This window comes from Camellia sinensis, chromosome 5, assembly GCF_055761805.1.
Source record: "Camellia sinensis isolate YWXY chromosome 5, ASM5576180v1, whole genome shotgun sequence".
NCBI classification, from domain to species: domain Eukaryota; kingdom Viridiplantae; phylum Streptophyta; class Magnoliopsida; order Ericales; family Theaceae; genus Camellia; species Camellia sinensis.
The window spans coordinates 15271126-15287353 of NC_138965.1; the positions used below are offsets into that span (position 1 = coordinate 15271126).

Here is a 16228-nt window from a genome sequence, read left to right on the forward strand (position 1 = left end):
CGTTTCTACTTCATGTAGTCATGATTAGATTCAGTTTCCACATTTATAGACATTAGTATGCAGATGAAATGTCCCTATGTCTTTCCTTGGACATCTTGTAGCTCGTATGGACTCATGTGTGCAATATAACACATGCTCTGATACCATTCTGTCACGACCTAAACCCGTTCCTATAGGTTTAGCATCGTAACCGGCCAGTGATTCTTGGATTACCAAAAGCCTCTTAATAGAATAACATATAGTTAGGGGCTAAGGAAGCAAAAATATATAAAATATACATAGTCCATTGAGCTATGAAGACATACATGGGACATATAATCTTAAACTTTTATAAACTTACGAGTGACGACAAAAGATACAGTATTTACACGACACTCCATGTACATATTAACGAAAATCTTGTCCAAAAATCAAAAGAAACAAAGCCTAATGCATTCATAAAATCAGCCACTAAACTTGACTTAATCCGGAACGTCCTCGGGAGGCACAAAGGCTGGCTGACAAAAGAACTGAAATGCTAGGTCCTTAACTCTGAACCTAGTCACGTACCTGATCACCTATATACATAATATAAATAGTGAGCGGGAGCCCAGTTAGTAATAACTTTGTAAAGCTATGTTCAATCATAAGTATTTTCTGAATGATATAAGATGATCTATTTCTGAAATATTAGTTTCTGTATGAATAAATGGTTGTCCAATGTTTTTGAAATGTATTCGTGATATTCTTAGCTCAGATGACATCTGTTATCTGTTCTATTACGTCCCAATTATGGGTCAACTATACGTCTCATGAGCCAACTGTTATGGATCCTTATGTATACATCTCATTTATGGGCCAATTGTATGTCTCATGGGTCAACTGTATGCCTTTATGGCCATCCCAATTATGGGTCAATTGTTTCTGCTATTGCTAATGAATGTACCATGTATGATTAATTGTAAATTCTGATTATGGGTATGATTCTGAATCTGTTTCTGTTATGAACTCTGATTTCTGAACATGATTATGAATTCATTTCTGATAGTTACTGAATTCTGTTTTCTACAACCATTATGGACAACATTGATTTAATCATTTACTCTATTATTATTCACTGGGCTCCTGCTCACTATTATATTATGTATGTAGTTGATCAGGCACGTGACCAGGTTCAGAGTTGAGGACCTGGCATTTTAGTTCTTTTGTCAGCCAGCCTTTACGTCTCCCGAGGAGGTTCCGGATTAAGTAAAGTTTAGTGGCTGATTTTGTGAATGCATTAGGGTTTGTTTCTTTTGATTTTCGGACAAGATTTCTGTTAATATGTATATGAAGTTTCGTGTAAACACTGTATCTTTTAACATCACTAGTAAGTTTATAAAAGTTTAAGATGATCTGTCCCATGTATGTCTTCACAGCTCAATGGACTATGTATATTTTATATATTTTTGCTTCCGCAGCCCCTAGTTATATGTTATTCTGTTAAGAGGCCTTTGGTAATCTAAGGATTACTGGTCGGTTACAACGCTAAATCTATAGGGGCGAGTTTGGGTCATGACAAATACAGACCACATTTCCATACCTCCGTTGCACAAAGTCAGATGGCGGTTGAGGCCCTGACGATAAGACCAATGGCTGCCCACCACATTGCAACTAAAACACAAGTCTCACATCACTATCCCTCAACTTCAAAGCCCCACCCCCGATGTTGAACACATCATTATTCGGGTCGTACATCTAGATAATCTTATATACCAACGCATCGCACTTCCTGAATTCATGTTCATTTAGGTCATTGACAAGAATTGCTTCAAACAGCAACCAGAACGGTGTTTTCATTAAGTGGGCGCGGTGTGCTGATGTTAAATCAGATGTGGATATAATCTTCACAATTCCTGCAATGTTTGACCTGTAATTCAACCTCATATTCATATCCTTGATGGGTGCAGGAACACTTCACAATGGTTTCACTTGCTTGAACAAGATACACCCTTCTATCATTGTGCCAATTTTTCCAGATGGCGAACCAACAAACCCACCACCTCTTGTCTTCCCCTTAGATCGGGTCATCGAACTCGACGTCCTAACAAAATCTGCATTTCAATCACACACAATCAATTACAAAAACCATACGTTAAAAACTGAATATTCAACAAAAATAACACACAAAGACTTTACATTATCATATTACCACACATTTCGCACTTTTAAACAAAACACTAATGCCAAACGGGCAACCTACCCACACTGCCACCCAAACAGTAACACAACCACACGGCACACCACATCCCAATAACTCACCAACAGCAATACCCACCCAGCAATACACCAATCAAACGTACCACAACCATGATACCCCATCAATAAAATTTAACAAACAACAGCCTAACAACCCACCACAAACAACAAACACTAACACACATCAACCACACTTACTACCCACCACACCTCTCACACATGAGTACCATAGAAAACCACTTACAAAAAGTTCGTAACACACTGACCACACTAGACAATTCCCCCTCCCCCCCCCCCCATCACTCATTCGCAACATAACCCACTACCATCTTAACAACACCTACCAGACCAAAACAAAAACAAAAACCCCACAAATAGATACCCACATCAGTCCTAACAACCTTCACAGCAACAACAACAACAACAAAAAAACCCACCAAATTTCTCACATTTGCCCTACCGTCACCTGCATAAAGCCACATACCCCCTACATCACCCACATGCCACATAACCCGCTACCATCTTAACAACACCTACCAGACAAAAACAAAAAATAAAAACCCCACAAACATATATCCACATCTCTCCTAAAAACACCTACCCAGGAAAAATAACAAAAAATAAATAAACACTACATTCACACATTTGCCCTAAAATACAATAACCCCACAAACAAAAGCCACAGTAACCCACACACAAGACGTACCACCAACCCCACCCCCCATACACGCACCCATAGCATCACACCCCCACCAAAATACACACTACACCAACATATGCACATACTAACAGCAAAGAACAACAAACCCAAGTATGACAACATATCTAATACTTGACGATAAATAAGGTGGTTACTCACTGTTGCGCAGCATTGTCATCGGCAAATTGGTGGCTCTCGCACTTGCGCAGCAATAACACGACCAGCCTTCCGATTGATCACTTCACCAAATCAGCTGGCACAAATCGAGTCACACCCTAACTGATACAGCACATACCCATTACATTGTTGGCTTTTTTCCAAAACGGTCACTGATTTGGTGGGATTTGGATAGGGGTTCCTTTACCAACGGGATATTGGATCCCGTTCACGTTGCGATACACACTAGACCAACAGTACCTACAAATCCACCAACAAGATTGTCTCGTTGATCAGCCTCACCACGATGTGGTCCCCCGCCAACCAGACCCACCCCGAAACTAATGAAATCTCCAAACAAATTTCCTAAATTACCTTGTTCTCACAAATGGTGTGGAATGAGAACACCAATCACGACTACAGTGGGGGGTCAATGACTGCGGCAGGATGGAATGTGGATAGTTTCCGATCAACTTCGTCGACTGATGGGTTCTCAAAACTTCTACCATATAACCAAGTCACCCTAAATGATGTGAAGTAAGTACACCGCATCACCAGCTTCAATTACTTAGTGGGTTGTCCCGATGAAGTTACCACCCACAGAAAAATTGGTCCCCACATTGGGCTTCATTATGTTGATGTGGGTGGACCCATCCAACGTACCAAAGTAAAAAAGCCTATTGTAAGTTTTCCCCTATGGTGGCAGCCCCGCCACTTACGCAATATAATCAACTCAATATTTAACTCATTAACTATGGGCAAAAACGTAATACAACTACAAATGAGACTTCTGAGATCATCGAATCACAATTGGGACTGAATGGTTCGCAATTCATCCCTATGAGATTTATGGGTCAATTCCCCTAATAATAATAGATGATAAAGATAATCACTTAAAAAGATAATTTATGATTTAAATTGACAGGCCACAATAAAATTAAATTTGACCACAATTAATAGGATATAATTGACAGAAGAATTAAAATGCAGTGTCAACAACATCTAACTTATATACATATTTAATAATGCAATTCAAACATAACTAGCAAGCAAACCAGATTTGAGAGAGTGGAGAAACCATGTTAACATAAAAGGCATTTCAAATTTTAATAAGTACGAAATTAAATTTATTTAGAAGAAAAATCTTGGGACCCCAATTTGGAGACCCCCATGACCCCCAAATGTGTGTGATTGGTCCTTGTGTATTTTTGTTTTTTTTTTCCCCCTCTTTCTCTCTCACATACGATGATGTGGGGATTATGGGGGTGGAGTTTTGTGGGGGTCTCAATCATTGCTCAAATCTAAGATTCAAGTAGAAATTCATAAACAGAAGAAAAAAAAATTCATTTTTCACTCAATTATTATTATTTTGGATAAATTTTACTTTATCCTTTATACTTTCACCAATGTGCAAATTATCTCTCTGTCATTTGAAAATAACTACATAATTCTCTTATTATTTGTAAATTGAAGTGCACCGTAAAACATTTCGTCTAAGTTAACAGTAAGTGTGAAACATGTGTCAAATATAAAAGAATTATATGCTCATTTTCAAATTTTAAATTGGTAAATCACACATTAAATAATAAACAAAAAGTTAAAGTATATTTTACCTCCTAAACAAATGACGAAAATATCTATAATTTATATACTTAGATTGTTTATATATAAAAATATTTTATTCTTTTTTATTAAATTTTTAACGGCTCACCTCATAAACTAAAAAAAAAATTATTTAAGTTTTTCTAAATGTGGGGTGAGTAATCCGCACATGATTCTATCCAAGTTAGTAGTTGTATGCGGCTATGTGAGTCAGAGAGGGGTCAACTCCATTAAAGGCTCACTCGGGTTTTGCTCATTTAGCTCAACTGCTCTCTCTCTCTCTCTCTCTCTCTCTCTCTCTCTCTCTCTCTATATATATATATATATATATGAAGTAGTTTATAGTTTAAAGAAAGAGGCACTTGGTTTATATGAAGTCATCATGATGGTCCAAAGAAACACTCTACTCTAGACTTGCACTCAATGCTTATATACTTCAAAAACCAGCGGCCGTAAGCAACAGCTCCATTAAACCCACGAGCATAGATTTATAACTCTAAATTTGAAACTCTAATAATGATTTTAATGATGTGGCATGGAGTAAAATAAAAAAAAATAAAAAAAAAAACAATAACAGCAAAACACATATATCAAATCATTAAATAAAAAATAAAAAATAAAAAAAACTATAAGAGCAAAACACATATATCAAATCATTCATGAGTAGGAGCTACTGCCACATAAGTAGAGCTCTCATTAGAGCTCTACTTTTAATGTTCTTAAACCCACCCACATGGGTAGAGAAAAATATATAAATGCATCAACTTCAATCACTTAATTAGACATAATTTTTTAAAATTTATATTAAAAAGTGTAATAAAAAATATATAATTTTTTTTAAAAAAATTTATTGACGCATTGGAATACACTGAAGATTAGATATCATTTTAGTAAAAATCCTATCAACCACTGCTGGCATGTAGTTGGCGTTGAGATTCAGACTAATAAGCATATATGAATTTTGTTTGAGCTTGTTTGGGGTGTATTAAAATAGTACATTTTTTATCTTTTTTTTTTTTTTTTTTGAGTTATACCATCTCCGTATTTTTCTGTAAATTTTTTTGTAAAAAATCAAAAAATACACTCATTTAAATAATAGTGTTTCTCAAATGCTGCCCACAGGACATATACCCTACTATCATGGCCAGTAGGGTTTCTATGATCTCCTTTGTATTGTGCCATTGAGTTAGACAAATCCTTATTTGATATCACTTAACGCAGTAAAATACATAAAGAATTAGATATCGTTTTAATAGAAAAAAAATGCTCTTAAATCTACGAAAAAATAGAATGTTAAATATTTCATGTATCTAATGAAAGATTTACCCTCTGCAAGCAAGGCATGTACCTTATCCGTGCATTTATTTATTATTAGTTATGTAATGTGGAAAATCTCAAGGCCAATTTGCCAATCGCCCACCGTTCTTCACAAATCTCAGGTATTCTCAGCATGTTCTTCATGTCAAATGACCCCACTCACGCTCAATGAGTCACTTTCTCTATATTCTAAAAAATCATCAAGATTCATTTGATGCACAACTAGTGGATATGGAAAGAGTTTATCGGAACAACTGGATTGATAGAGTTAATCTAAGATAAAATATATATATATATACATATAACTTTTGAAAAAGAAAAAAGTTTTGGATAAATTAATATACCGACTTTAGTCTTTTATAAATGCATTAATTTTAGATAGTGTGAAAATATAAAAATAAAATATATATTTTAAAAAATGTAGAAAATTAAAGAAAGAAGATAAATTTTTTTTGGATAAACTATCGGTAGGTCTTAGTAGTTGAATTTAATTCCCATCAAGTCCTATTAAAAACAAGTCCTATTAAAAACAAGTCCTAGTAAAATCATCGCTAAAAATATTTTTTTGTATGTATAGCTAAAAATTGACAATTAGTGATTTTTTTATCACGATTTTTATAAATTGTTGCTAAAATTTACAATTAATAACTTTTTTTGTGACAAATTTTTCAAATTGTCACTGAAAGTTGAAACTTAGTGATATTTTTGTGGCAATTTTTTTAAACTGTCATTAAAACTAATAATTAGTGATATTTTTGTGACAAATTTTTAAATTGTCACTAAAAATTAATGATTAGTGACATTTTTTTAATAGTGGTTGATGAAAAATATCATTAATTCTTCACTAGGACTTATTAGACAATAAATTTACTATTAGAACTTACACGTAAGTTCTTTATAAATTTTCTCGCATAGTTCATCACTCAAACCAACTATTTTCTTTTAATAAAATAATTAATTTTTTAACCATATAACTAATAAATTATTTAATGAAAACTAAAATAAATAAATAAAATAAAATGCGACTGAAGTTTTGTTGTTTGTAGTAGGATTGCCCATACCTGACGAACCATTTAGATATGTGCACTCTCTCGCTCTCTCGCGCGCGCATCAACAAGCACATGATCGTTGCACTTGCCAAGATGATGGGTGCATACAAAGTTAGGAGTCAGCACATGTGCCTATCCCAAGTCATTATCCTATTTAATTTCGCCAACTCCCTCCAGCTACTTTTTGGTGCAAATTGGTGTATATGGACAACACTAAATCAATCATTAGTTTTGTGCTATGGTAAAAAAAACACTTCTTTTGATTGGATGCTCAACTACAGAAGTGTTGGGTTTAATGGAGTGAAGTGTTGATGAGCTCAACTGACCATTTTGGTTATTTGCATTGGTAATAATGCTACAATTTTAAAACATAAATTGTTCGAATTATTAAGATAGGTCCTCAAATGGTTGACTACCCCTAATAGTACTGCTTAATTGGAAAGAATCCAAATCCGTAGGCTAACTTAGTTCATCATGACCACTAAAACCCTTATTTGCATGATAATTGTGTTAAATTGAACAACAATGTCACGGACATGTACCAACAAAAACATACTAAGCCCTTGTTGGGGATGAGTTAATTTAGCCTTTTTTTTTTTTTTTTGGCCTTTTTACTATTTTAATTTTGCTAAAAAAATCTTATTTGGAATAAATTATCAATAGATCCTACTTTTGGGACTTATTACCCATTAAGTCCTATTGATAAATTTATCAAGTGATAAATTAATTAGTCCTTTTCATTTTTATGAGTAAATTTATAGTGATAAATTTATCAGTCAGGATCTGTAAATAAATAAAAGTCCAGTTAATAGGATTGATTGATAAGTGTCCCTAAATTTTTATTTTTATTTTTTGTAGTTGATTTGATGGTTATGAGAGAAAAAATAAAATTATTATAATTTAAATGTAACATTTGTCTTATTGACTAAATTAGTCTGTTTTCTCTTTATTAATTAATTTAGCCAAAATAGCTCATACCAAATGAAGCTTAACTAAACACAATATTAGATGAGTCTTATGTCAAGTTATGAAACTAGTGTGTAAATCTTGTATCTTATTTAGTATATTTGTTACGCTGTGTTTGGTTGGGGATTTGGGAAAGGAAATGGAAAGGGAAATGGAAATGAAAGGAAAAGGAGAAAGAATTAATAGAATTCCAAATCCCAACTATGTTTGGTTGTGTTGGTTATAAAATAGAATTGATGTCCTAAAAGGTCTCATATTTCTTTATTTATTTCTCACCCCCTTTCTTTTCTCATATATTTTTTATTATAACCAAATATAAATAGGATTACATTTCTCATTCCTTTTCCAAATCCCACCCCAAAAACCCCAACCAAACACAGCATTAGTGTTTTTGACATTACTGTAAATTGAATGTCCTGGCCTAGCTAGAGAAACAATATAATTCTACATAATTTTGAAGAAAAAAATAAAAGGACCCCTCACATGGATGGCCTCCATGCCCACAACTAGGTGAATGATGTTATGTGTGTATTTTTATGATCGGTTTAGGGTGTGAGGTGCCCTGCATTTTTTTTGTTGTAGATCTAGTTTAATTTTTGGAGGTCATTTTCAATGTGAGAGTGTGGTATTGTAAATTGGTTGAATTCAGAGGTTAAAATTCTTGTTAGCTATAGTGAATTTGATCTCTTTCTTTGCATAGATGTAGACATATTATTGAACCGCTTATATTGTGTTTGATTGTTTTTCTTCATTATTTTGTGATTGAAATCATACGATTTGTCCATAAAGCCGTCTCTAACTTTTACTTAAATTTTGAGTAAAATTTTTATTTGATATGAAATACTTCAATAGACAAACTTAAATTTGAGTAAAATTTTCATTAATACCATAATGATAAATTTGAAAGTGACAAAATAGTTTTACAGAATTTTATTAAACTTTGACTCTTCCTTTGAGTAAAAATACTCCAAAATTAAATTTAATATGAGTTATGAGTAAGGGCTAAAGTTTACTATCTAGCAAGGTAGGGTTTCGACCTCTTTATTTAAGTAAAGATGAGGCTTGGGACTTAAGAGTTTGCTCCTCTCTAGGTCTCAGGTTCAAAACATCTTAGGTGCTATCAACTCTTGTGTTGGGCCAGTCCATACGGAGCTCTGCTCTGGCTTTAAATGGGCCCTCCGCTAATGGACGGTGGGATTGGTCCCCCAAGGATTAGTCGAGGTATGCACAAGCTGGCCCGGACACCCTGAGTTATCAAAATAAAAAAAAAAAAAGATGACAAACATCAAAGTACTCATATTAGTAAAGATGACAAACATCAGAGTACACAAAATATGAGGTGAAAGGGTTTAACAACTCTTCTAAATGGGTCAAATTCAGTTTAGAAACGACTGGTGTTACACATTTCATTTTCTCAAAAAATTTATATAATTTTTCCAAACGCTTAACTTTTCATCAATAAGACACGGATAAAGTTGGGTAAGTTGTATATCAAATGATGGCACCACATATATCTCTTGTATCTTTATTTATACATTTATTAATATATTGGTTAAAATTCCAAACATTACAGAACGTTTCCGAAGAGAACAAGATAGCATGTACTCATAATTTTCCTTGAAATTCCAATACAAAATTAGTAAGAACTTTACAAGAGGATACAAAATTGGTGGAGGGGGGCTAAAATTGTACTTCTCCCAATCTACATGAAGTACTCATTATCTACATCCTAATAATCAAGAAATGAACAATTTAGTGTTCAGACTCATGATTTTAAATAAGGCAATACGATCACATGCCAGTTAATATCCGACAACATCAACTAATACAATATGTATCTACTTATATTTAAAACCCTGTTCGACCTCCACCTTGATTAGTAGTGCTTCAAGTGAGAAGCAACATTCAAGAAGGCATCCTCACTGCATGGAATGGTGAGACCACCCATAGGATGATCAAACCCATATTCTTCCTCAGCCTTCCTCAACAAGTCTTGAAACAATGGATGCTTCAAGTATGACAATGGAACCACAAATCGATTCTTCTGCTTCTCTCCTACATAAACTGCAAAATGACCTTTCGGGACATCCGATGATGTTGCCACAGGAGAAGATGAGGACTGGCTGTGAACAGACCTTGGCTTGAGAATTTGCTTGGCATGAAGAACAAATGTCAGCAAACGAATCCCCATGATCTTCTAGTGAGCGAGTATAAGATTTAACGGTAGTGAAAATGGTTTGTAATGTGCTTGATAAATACAAGTGAACAATGCTTCAGTGGTGTTGAAGATGGCTGTCCAAGTATGTGTTTATATATCAGAAATGTTAGGTATCATGAAAAACCTTTCATGAAAATAATCATGAAAGTTTTGTGACCCTTAAATTACACTTAGAATAAAGCACTACACACTAATCAAGGTAATCCAAGGATCATAAATCTTTCATGATCATTTTCATGAAAAAAATTTCATGATCCCTAACTTTTCCCTTTATATATAGAGTGGTGGACCATATATGGCCAAGATACTCTCTCTCTCTCTTCCCAAAATTTTTGTACCCTTATCCTAATACATTTTATTTACATTATGTGACAGAGAAATTTTTAGACAAATATACAACTGAAAATATATTAGACAGAGAGATAAAATTTAGAGACAAAAGATCTTGTGCCTCCAAAATTATGGCTTATCTCTCAGTCCTAATGTACCTGCAACCATTAGAATATATTTCGATATTTGTGTATCTTAAAAACCTGTTATAATGTAATAACTGAATGTATTTTGAGACAAAGAGATAAAATAATTTAGTGACGGAGGATCTCATTCCTTCAAAATTGTGACTTCTTTTGAGCTGAGCAACATGACACAAGGTCTTCTAGCACTCCGTCCCAATATATCTCCAACTATTAGATTATTTATCGAGATTCATATTTCTTGAGATTTTCATATAATTTAATAATTGAAAGTTTATTGAGTCAGAAGTATAGAAAAATTTGGGGACAAAAAAATCTGGTGCCCTCTCAAATTTATGGTTTATTTTGTGCTAATGGCTGTGGCACAGAATCCTCTACCCCTTTGCCTCTTGGATAAATTACAAATATATCCCTTGAGATTTGATTAAAATAAGAATTGCTCCATGTGGTTTTAAAAATTACATTCCACCCCTTGAAGTTTCTAATTTCATAACAAATCACCTCTTTTATTAATAAAACATCAAGCCAATTAACTGTTTTTAATGATGTTAAAAATATGTTTCAATTAATAATTTAGGTAATTTTATTATTATATAGGAGTGCAATTATAAATTTCATTTTTTAAAGTTAATTATGTTAAATAAAAAATTCTAATAAGGGAGTATTTATAATTTTTCAAATTATAAGAGATAATCTGTATTTTAAACAAATTTTAAGGGATTTATTTATAATTTACCTAATTTAAATAATTGAAAGTGTATTGAGGTAAGGGACAAAACAATTTAGAGACAAGTGATACTTGGCAGAGGGACACTACTATGACCACCAAAATCTCGATCACCAAAATCACCGACGCTTCACATCGGTTCACATCTATAAATATAACAAAAATGCTTTAGAGCTCTAATATAAGAGCTCTAATAGCTCTAATGGGGAGGTGGGACCCACCCTGATGTGATGTTTGTGTCTTGTTTTGTTTTTTTTTTTTTTTTTTTTTTGCTTTGACACATCACTAGAGGTCAAATTAGAGCTCTAGATTTAGAACTCTCTAGCATTTCCCTAAATATAAATATCTTGATTGATCGAAATTTTTTATTTTTCCTTAAAATAATTTGGTGGCTGGTCAATACCATAGGGCCCATGTAGGGTGGTTGTTAGTTGCATTATTATGGAGAGAGCCCATCATACTCTCTCCAACTTGTTTGAAGGATTCATGTGAAGCTATTGGTTAACTGCCCATGGTTTTGAGCAGATAGCAGCACAAGCTTTTGTTTTATTTTATTTTTTTAAATTTATTTCTGCTGATGAGCTTCTAGAGAAGTGACTAGTGAGGATATTCATTTTCTATTATTTTTATATTAAAAGGACATTGCTCTCTGTTGTTCACTCTGATTCATTGTAATGCATATTTTAGTCTGTATCAGTCTATATATGCATGTATGTCCCCTTCCATTAGCTTCCCCAAGTTGCAAAACACTCCCACATGAACCAGGTAGTCATTGTTGGTAAGCCAAAATGAACAACAATGCTGAATCTTTTTGCTATAACAGAAATTATCATAAATTATCATATGAGTCAGGAAAATCACGTGACAATTTACTCATTGTTAGATTTATTTTTCTAGTGTAGCCCAATAGCTTACATATTTTCTATATATTTTAATTTATTTGGACTCCACAAATAGATAAAGCCAATATTTGAGATCAAGTTCAGTAAATAGAATTTTAATATAATCACTCTTCTAAGATAAAAAGGAAACCTTGATGGATTAGGAATTCTTCTGATAGAGTTTATCTGGCCCTCTTCTCTCCTCTATATAAGGATGGGTGACTCCCCTTTCATATCATGAGTATTTTTTTTTCCATCACTTTAAGTTTTATAGTCATCCTAATTAAGAGAGACAGAGAGAAGAAGGTGAACCAAAATCTAAAGGTTCAACTCTAAGGGGTATTTTCTCAACTTCTCTAATTCAATGGATGACAAAGGTATATTCGTTTTATTCTTGAGTTGTATTGAATTCAAGATCCTGTAAAGTTTAATTCCGCATTATTATTATGGTTACATGTATTATTAAATTTTACACTCATTTCATGATATTTTGTCTTTAAGATCCTATTATTGAGGGCACATTATTGATAACAGTATAAGTTCAAATGACAACATGCAGTCTCAAGATGAAGAACAGCTGCCAAGGCCACAACTGCAGCAACAGATGCAGCTCTCTCAACACAGGTGTATGCTAGTGTATGGCATAAGGTGTACGTTTGAGAGAAAAGGTTCATGTAGTGAGAGAAGTGTAGGAGTGGGTTAGATTCAGTTAGTTAGATATAGTTAGTTAACAAACTCTTAACCACTTGTATAAATACTTGTAATCAAGATATTTTGGATACGAAAACAAATCATTCAGTTTCTTTTCATGGTATCAGAGCCCTGAGCTCTCACGAGCACCAAAGTGTTTCAATGGCAAATAAGTTGTAGTTTGTTACGAAAAAAGGTTTCACCGTGAGTGAATATCTGACTCAAATCAAACAGATCTCAAATCAGCTTCGACTTGCTTCATCAATGATTAATGATGAAGATCTTGTGCTCTTAATTCTGAATGGCTTACCAGAGGAGTATAATGCTCTCAAAACAACCATCTGTGCTCAAGTGGAATCCATTACAATGGATGATCTGTGTTTACTCTTAAGTTCTGAAGAAATCCATATTGAGAATAAAGCTAAAATTGTTGCTCATGACTCCCTAGTAGCATATGCGACAACCAAAGGTTCTGAAAATTCATAATCTTATCTTCAAGCTTCAAGATATCATTTCACAACTCCTCACGGTTACAGAGGTCATGGTCAATCTCGTGGTTATAGAGAAGGTCGAAACAGAGGTAGAAGGTTTAATAATAAGCCTAACAGGGGCAGATATGGAGAAAATAGCTATCATTCAAACAGTAATGGTTGTCAGATCTGTGGAGGTGATAATCATAGTGCCTTTGATTGTTGGTGGCGAATGGATCCTAATTTTCAACTTCTACGTTCAAATCCTTCCTCACAATCCTCTCCTAATGCTGTGTCTCAACCAAGAGCTTATTCAGTCACAAGTGCTCAATCCTCTTCTTCATCTGATTCTCTCACTCCTTGGTACATTGATTCCACAGCCACAAATCACATTACCAATGATCTCACCAATCTTCAACTCTATCAACCATATCAAGGTCAAGATCAGGTCACTGTAGGTAATGGACAAATTGTTCCTATACAACACATTGGTAAGGGTTTGTTACCAACTCCTCATTACTCCTTTAAACTTAATCATCTTCTTCATACTCCACATATTGCTTCAAATCTGCTTGATGTTCATCAATTAGCCAAAGACAATAATTGTTCAGTTACTTTTGATGTTGATTCATTTTTTATTCAAGACAAACATACGAGCCAAATACTGCATAAAGGATCTAATGTGAATGGTATGTATCACTTTGATGTCTCCACACCTAAATCTTCACCTCAGGCTCATCTCACTCAATCACAAGTTTCAGTACCTGTTTGGCATCAAAGACTTGTTCATCCATCTCCTTTAAAATTTCATCATGTTGCCAAGCATCTCCCTACTGTTTTTAGGAATAAGGAATACCAAAACTTTGTTTGTACTCCATGTAGTGTTGCTAAGGTCCACCGATTGCCTTTCAAATTGTCAAGTACAACTGTTAAACAACCATTTTCCCTTGTTCACAGTGGTGAGTGGGGATCTTTTAATCCTTCTACTTCTGGTTATAAATATTACTTGTTGTTTGTTGATGATTTTACCAAATTTACATGGATTTATCCTCTTCATGTTAAGAGTGCAGTGTTTTCTACTTTCTTACACTTCAAATCTTATGCTGAAACTCAGTTTTCTACTTCATTACAAGTTTTAAGAACAGATAATGGGACTGAATTTGTTAACAATCAAATGCATGATTATCTTGTTGCTATTGGTATTCTTCATCATCTTACTTGTCCATATACTCCTGAGCAAAATGGAGTGGCTGAGAGAAAACATCAACACATCACTGAGACTGTTATTGTTTTGTTGTATCAATCCTCGGTTCCTCTTCAGTTTTGGTTTGAGGCTATGGCTGCTGCAGTCTTTCTCATCAATAGATTGCCTAGTTTGTCTCTTGGTCATAAGTCTCCTTTTGAGTTGCTTTGTAAAACCTTACTTGATTATATCTTCATTAAAGTCTTTGGTTGTCAGTGTTTTCCATGGCTTAGGCCTTATGCAGCTCACAAATTGGCTCCAAGGTCTGTCTCTTATGTGTTCATAGGCTACTGTCAAAGGCTACAGGTGTTTGAATCCTACCTCATGAAAGATTTTCCTCTCTAGACATGTTACTTTCAATGAAACTTGTTTTCCCTATGCTGCTAATTCGTCCCACTCTTCTAGCTTGTCTACCATTCACTCTTTCTTTCAAATCCCTTTTGCTTCTGCTGACCCTATTTCTCATATTCTTCCTAGCTCTTCTCTTATTCCTTCTTTTCTTTCTTTTGTTCCCTTTCCATCAATGTCAGCTCCCTCTATATTTGTGCCTTCTACTGACTTACCTACTACTATTCCTGTTTCCTCACCACTACCTACATGTATTTGTCTATCTCCACCTTCTGTCCCTGCAGCTCCTATCAGTCCTCCTCATGTCTCTCCTATCCCTAGTTCTCCTATTCCTATTCAATCAATTGCTATTCATCTTCCTAAGCTCCTTTTTGTGCCTACCCTTAACACACATCCTATGATCACTCTGTCCAAAGCCTGTAATCTTACTACTTCCTCTCCTCTTGATCTATCCACTACTAAGCCTACCTCTACTGCTCAGGCTCTCTCTTCTCCTCTATGGACTGCAGCCATGAATGCAGAATTTCAGGCCTTTCAACAGCAGGGTACCTGGACATTAGTCTCCTTACCTCTTCATAAAACTGTTATTGGCTACAAGTGGGTTTTTCGAATTAAGAAGAATTCTAATGGTACTATTGCTCGATACAAGGCTAGATTGGTGACCAAAGGGTTTCTTTAGCAAGAGGGGGTGGACTATCAAGAAACATTTAGTCCATTTGCTAAGCAGCCAACTATCTGGATCTTGTTATGCCTTGTGCTGAAACAGAATTGGGTTCTCAAGCAATTGGATATCTCTAATGCCTTTCTCCATGGGCAATTAGAAGAAGAAGTCTACATGGTTCAGCCTCCAGGGTTTATCAATGTTGCTTCTTCTACTCATGTTTGCAAACTCCACAAAGTCCTGTATGGCCTCAAACAAGCTCCTCGAGCGTGGTATTCCACATTTTCTATTTTCTTACTTACTCAAGGTTTTCATCATAGTCATTCTGACTCCTCTTTGTTCATCAGACAAACCTCTGCCCATCTTACCATATTACTTATCTATGTGGATGATATTTTGGTTACTGGTAGTGACTCTTCTGCCATTGAGTCCTTAATCATTCACATGCATTTTGCTTTTTCTATGAAAGAATTAGGCCATATTTCCTATTTTCTTGGCATTTCAGTGCAC

General features: G+C 34.5%; 1 protein-coding gene across 1 annotated transcript; it reads right to left on the minus strand.

Annotated features, from left to right (window-relative positions):
* Positions 1-9883: 9883 nt before the first annotated feature.
* On the minus strand, positions 9884-10198 carry LOC114264380 (auxin-responsive protein SAUR21). Its single transcript, XM_028204976.2, has one exon. It carries the CDS (start codon positions 10196-10198, stop codon positions 9884-9886), a length of 315 nt encoding a protein of 104 aa, XP_028060777.2.
* Positions 10199-16228: the final 6030 nt, after the last annotated feature.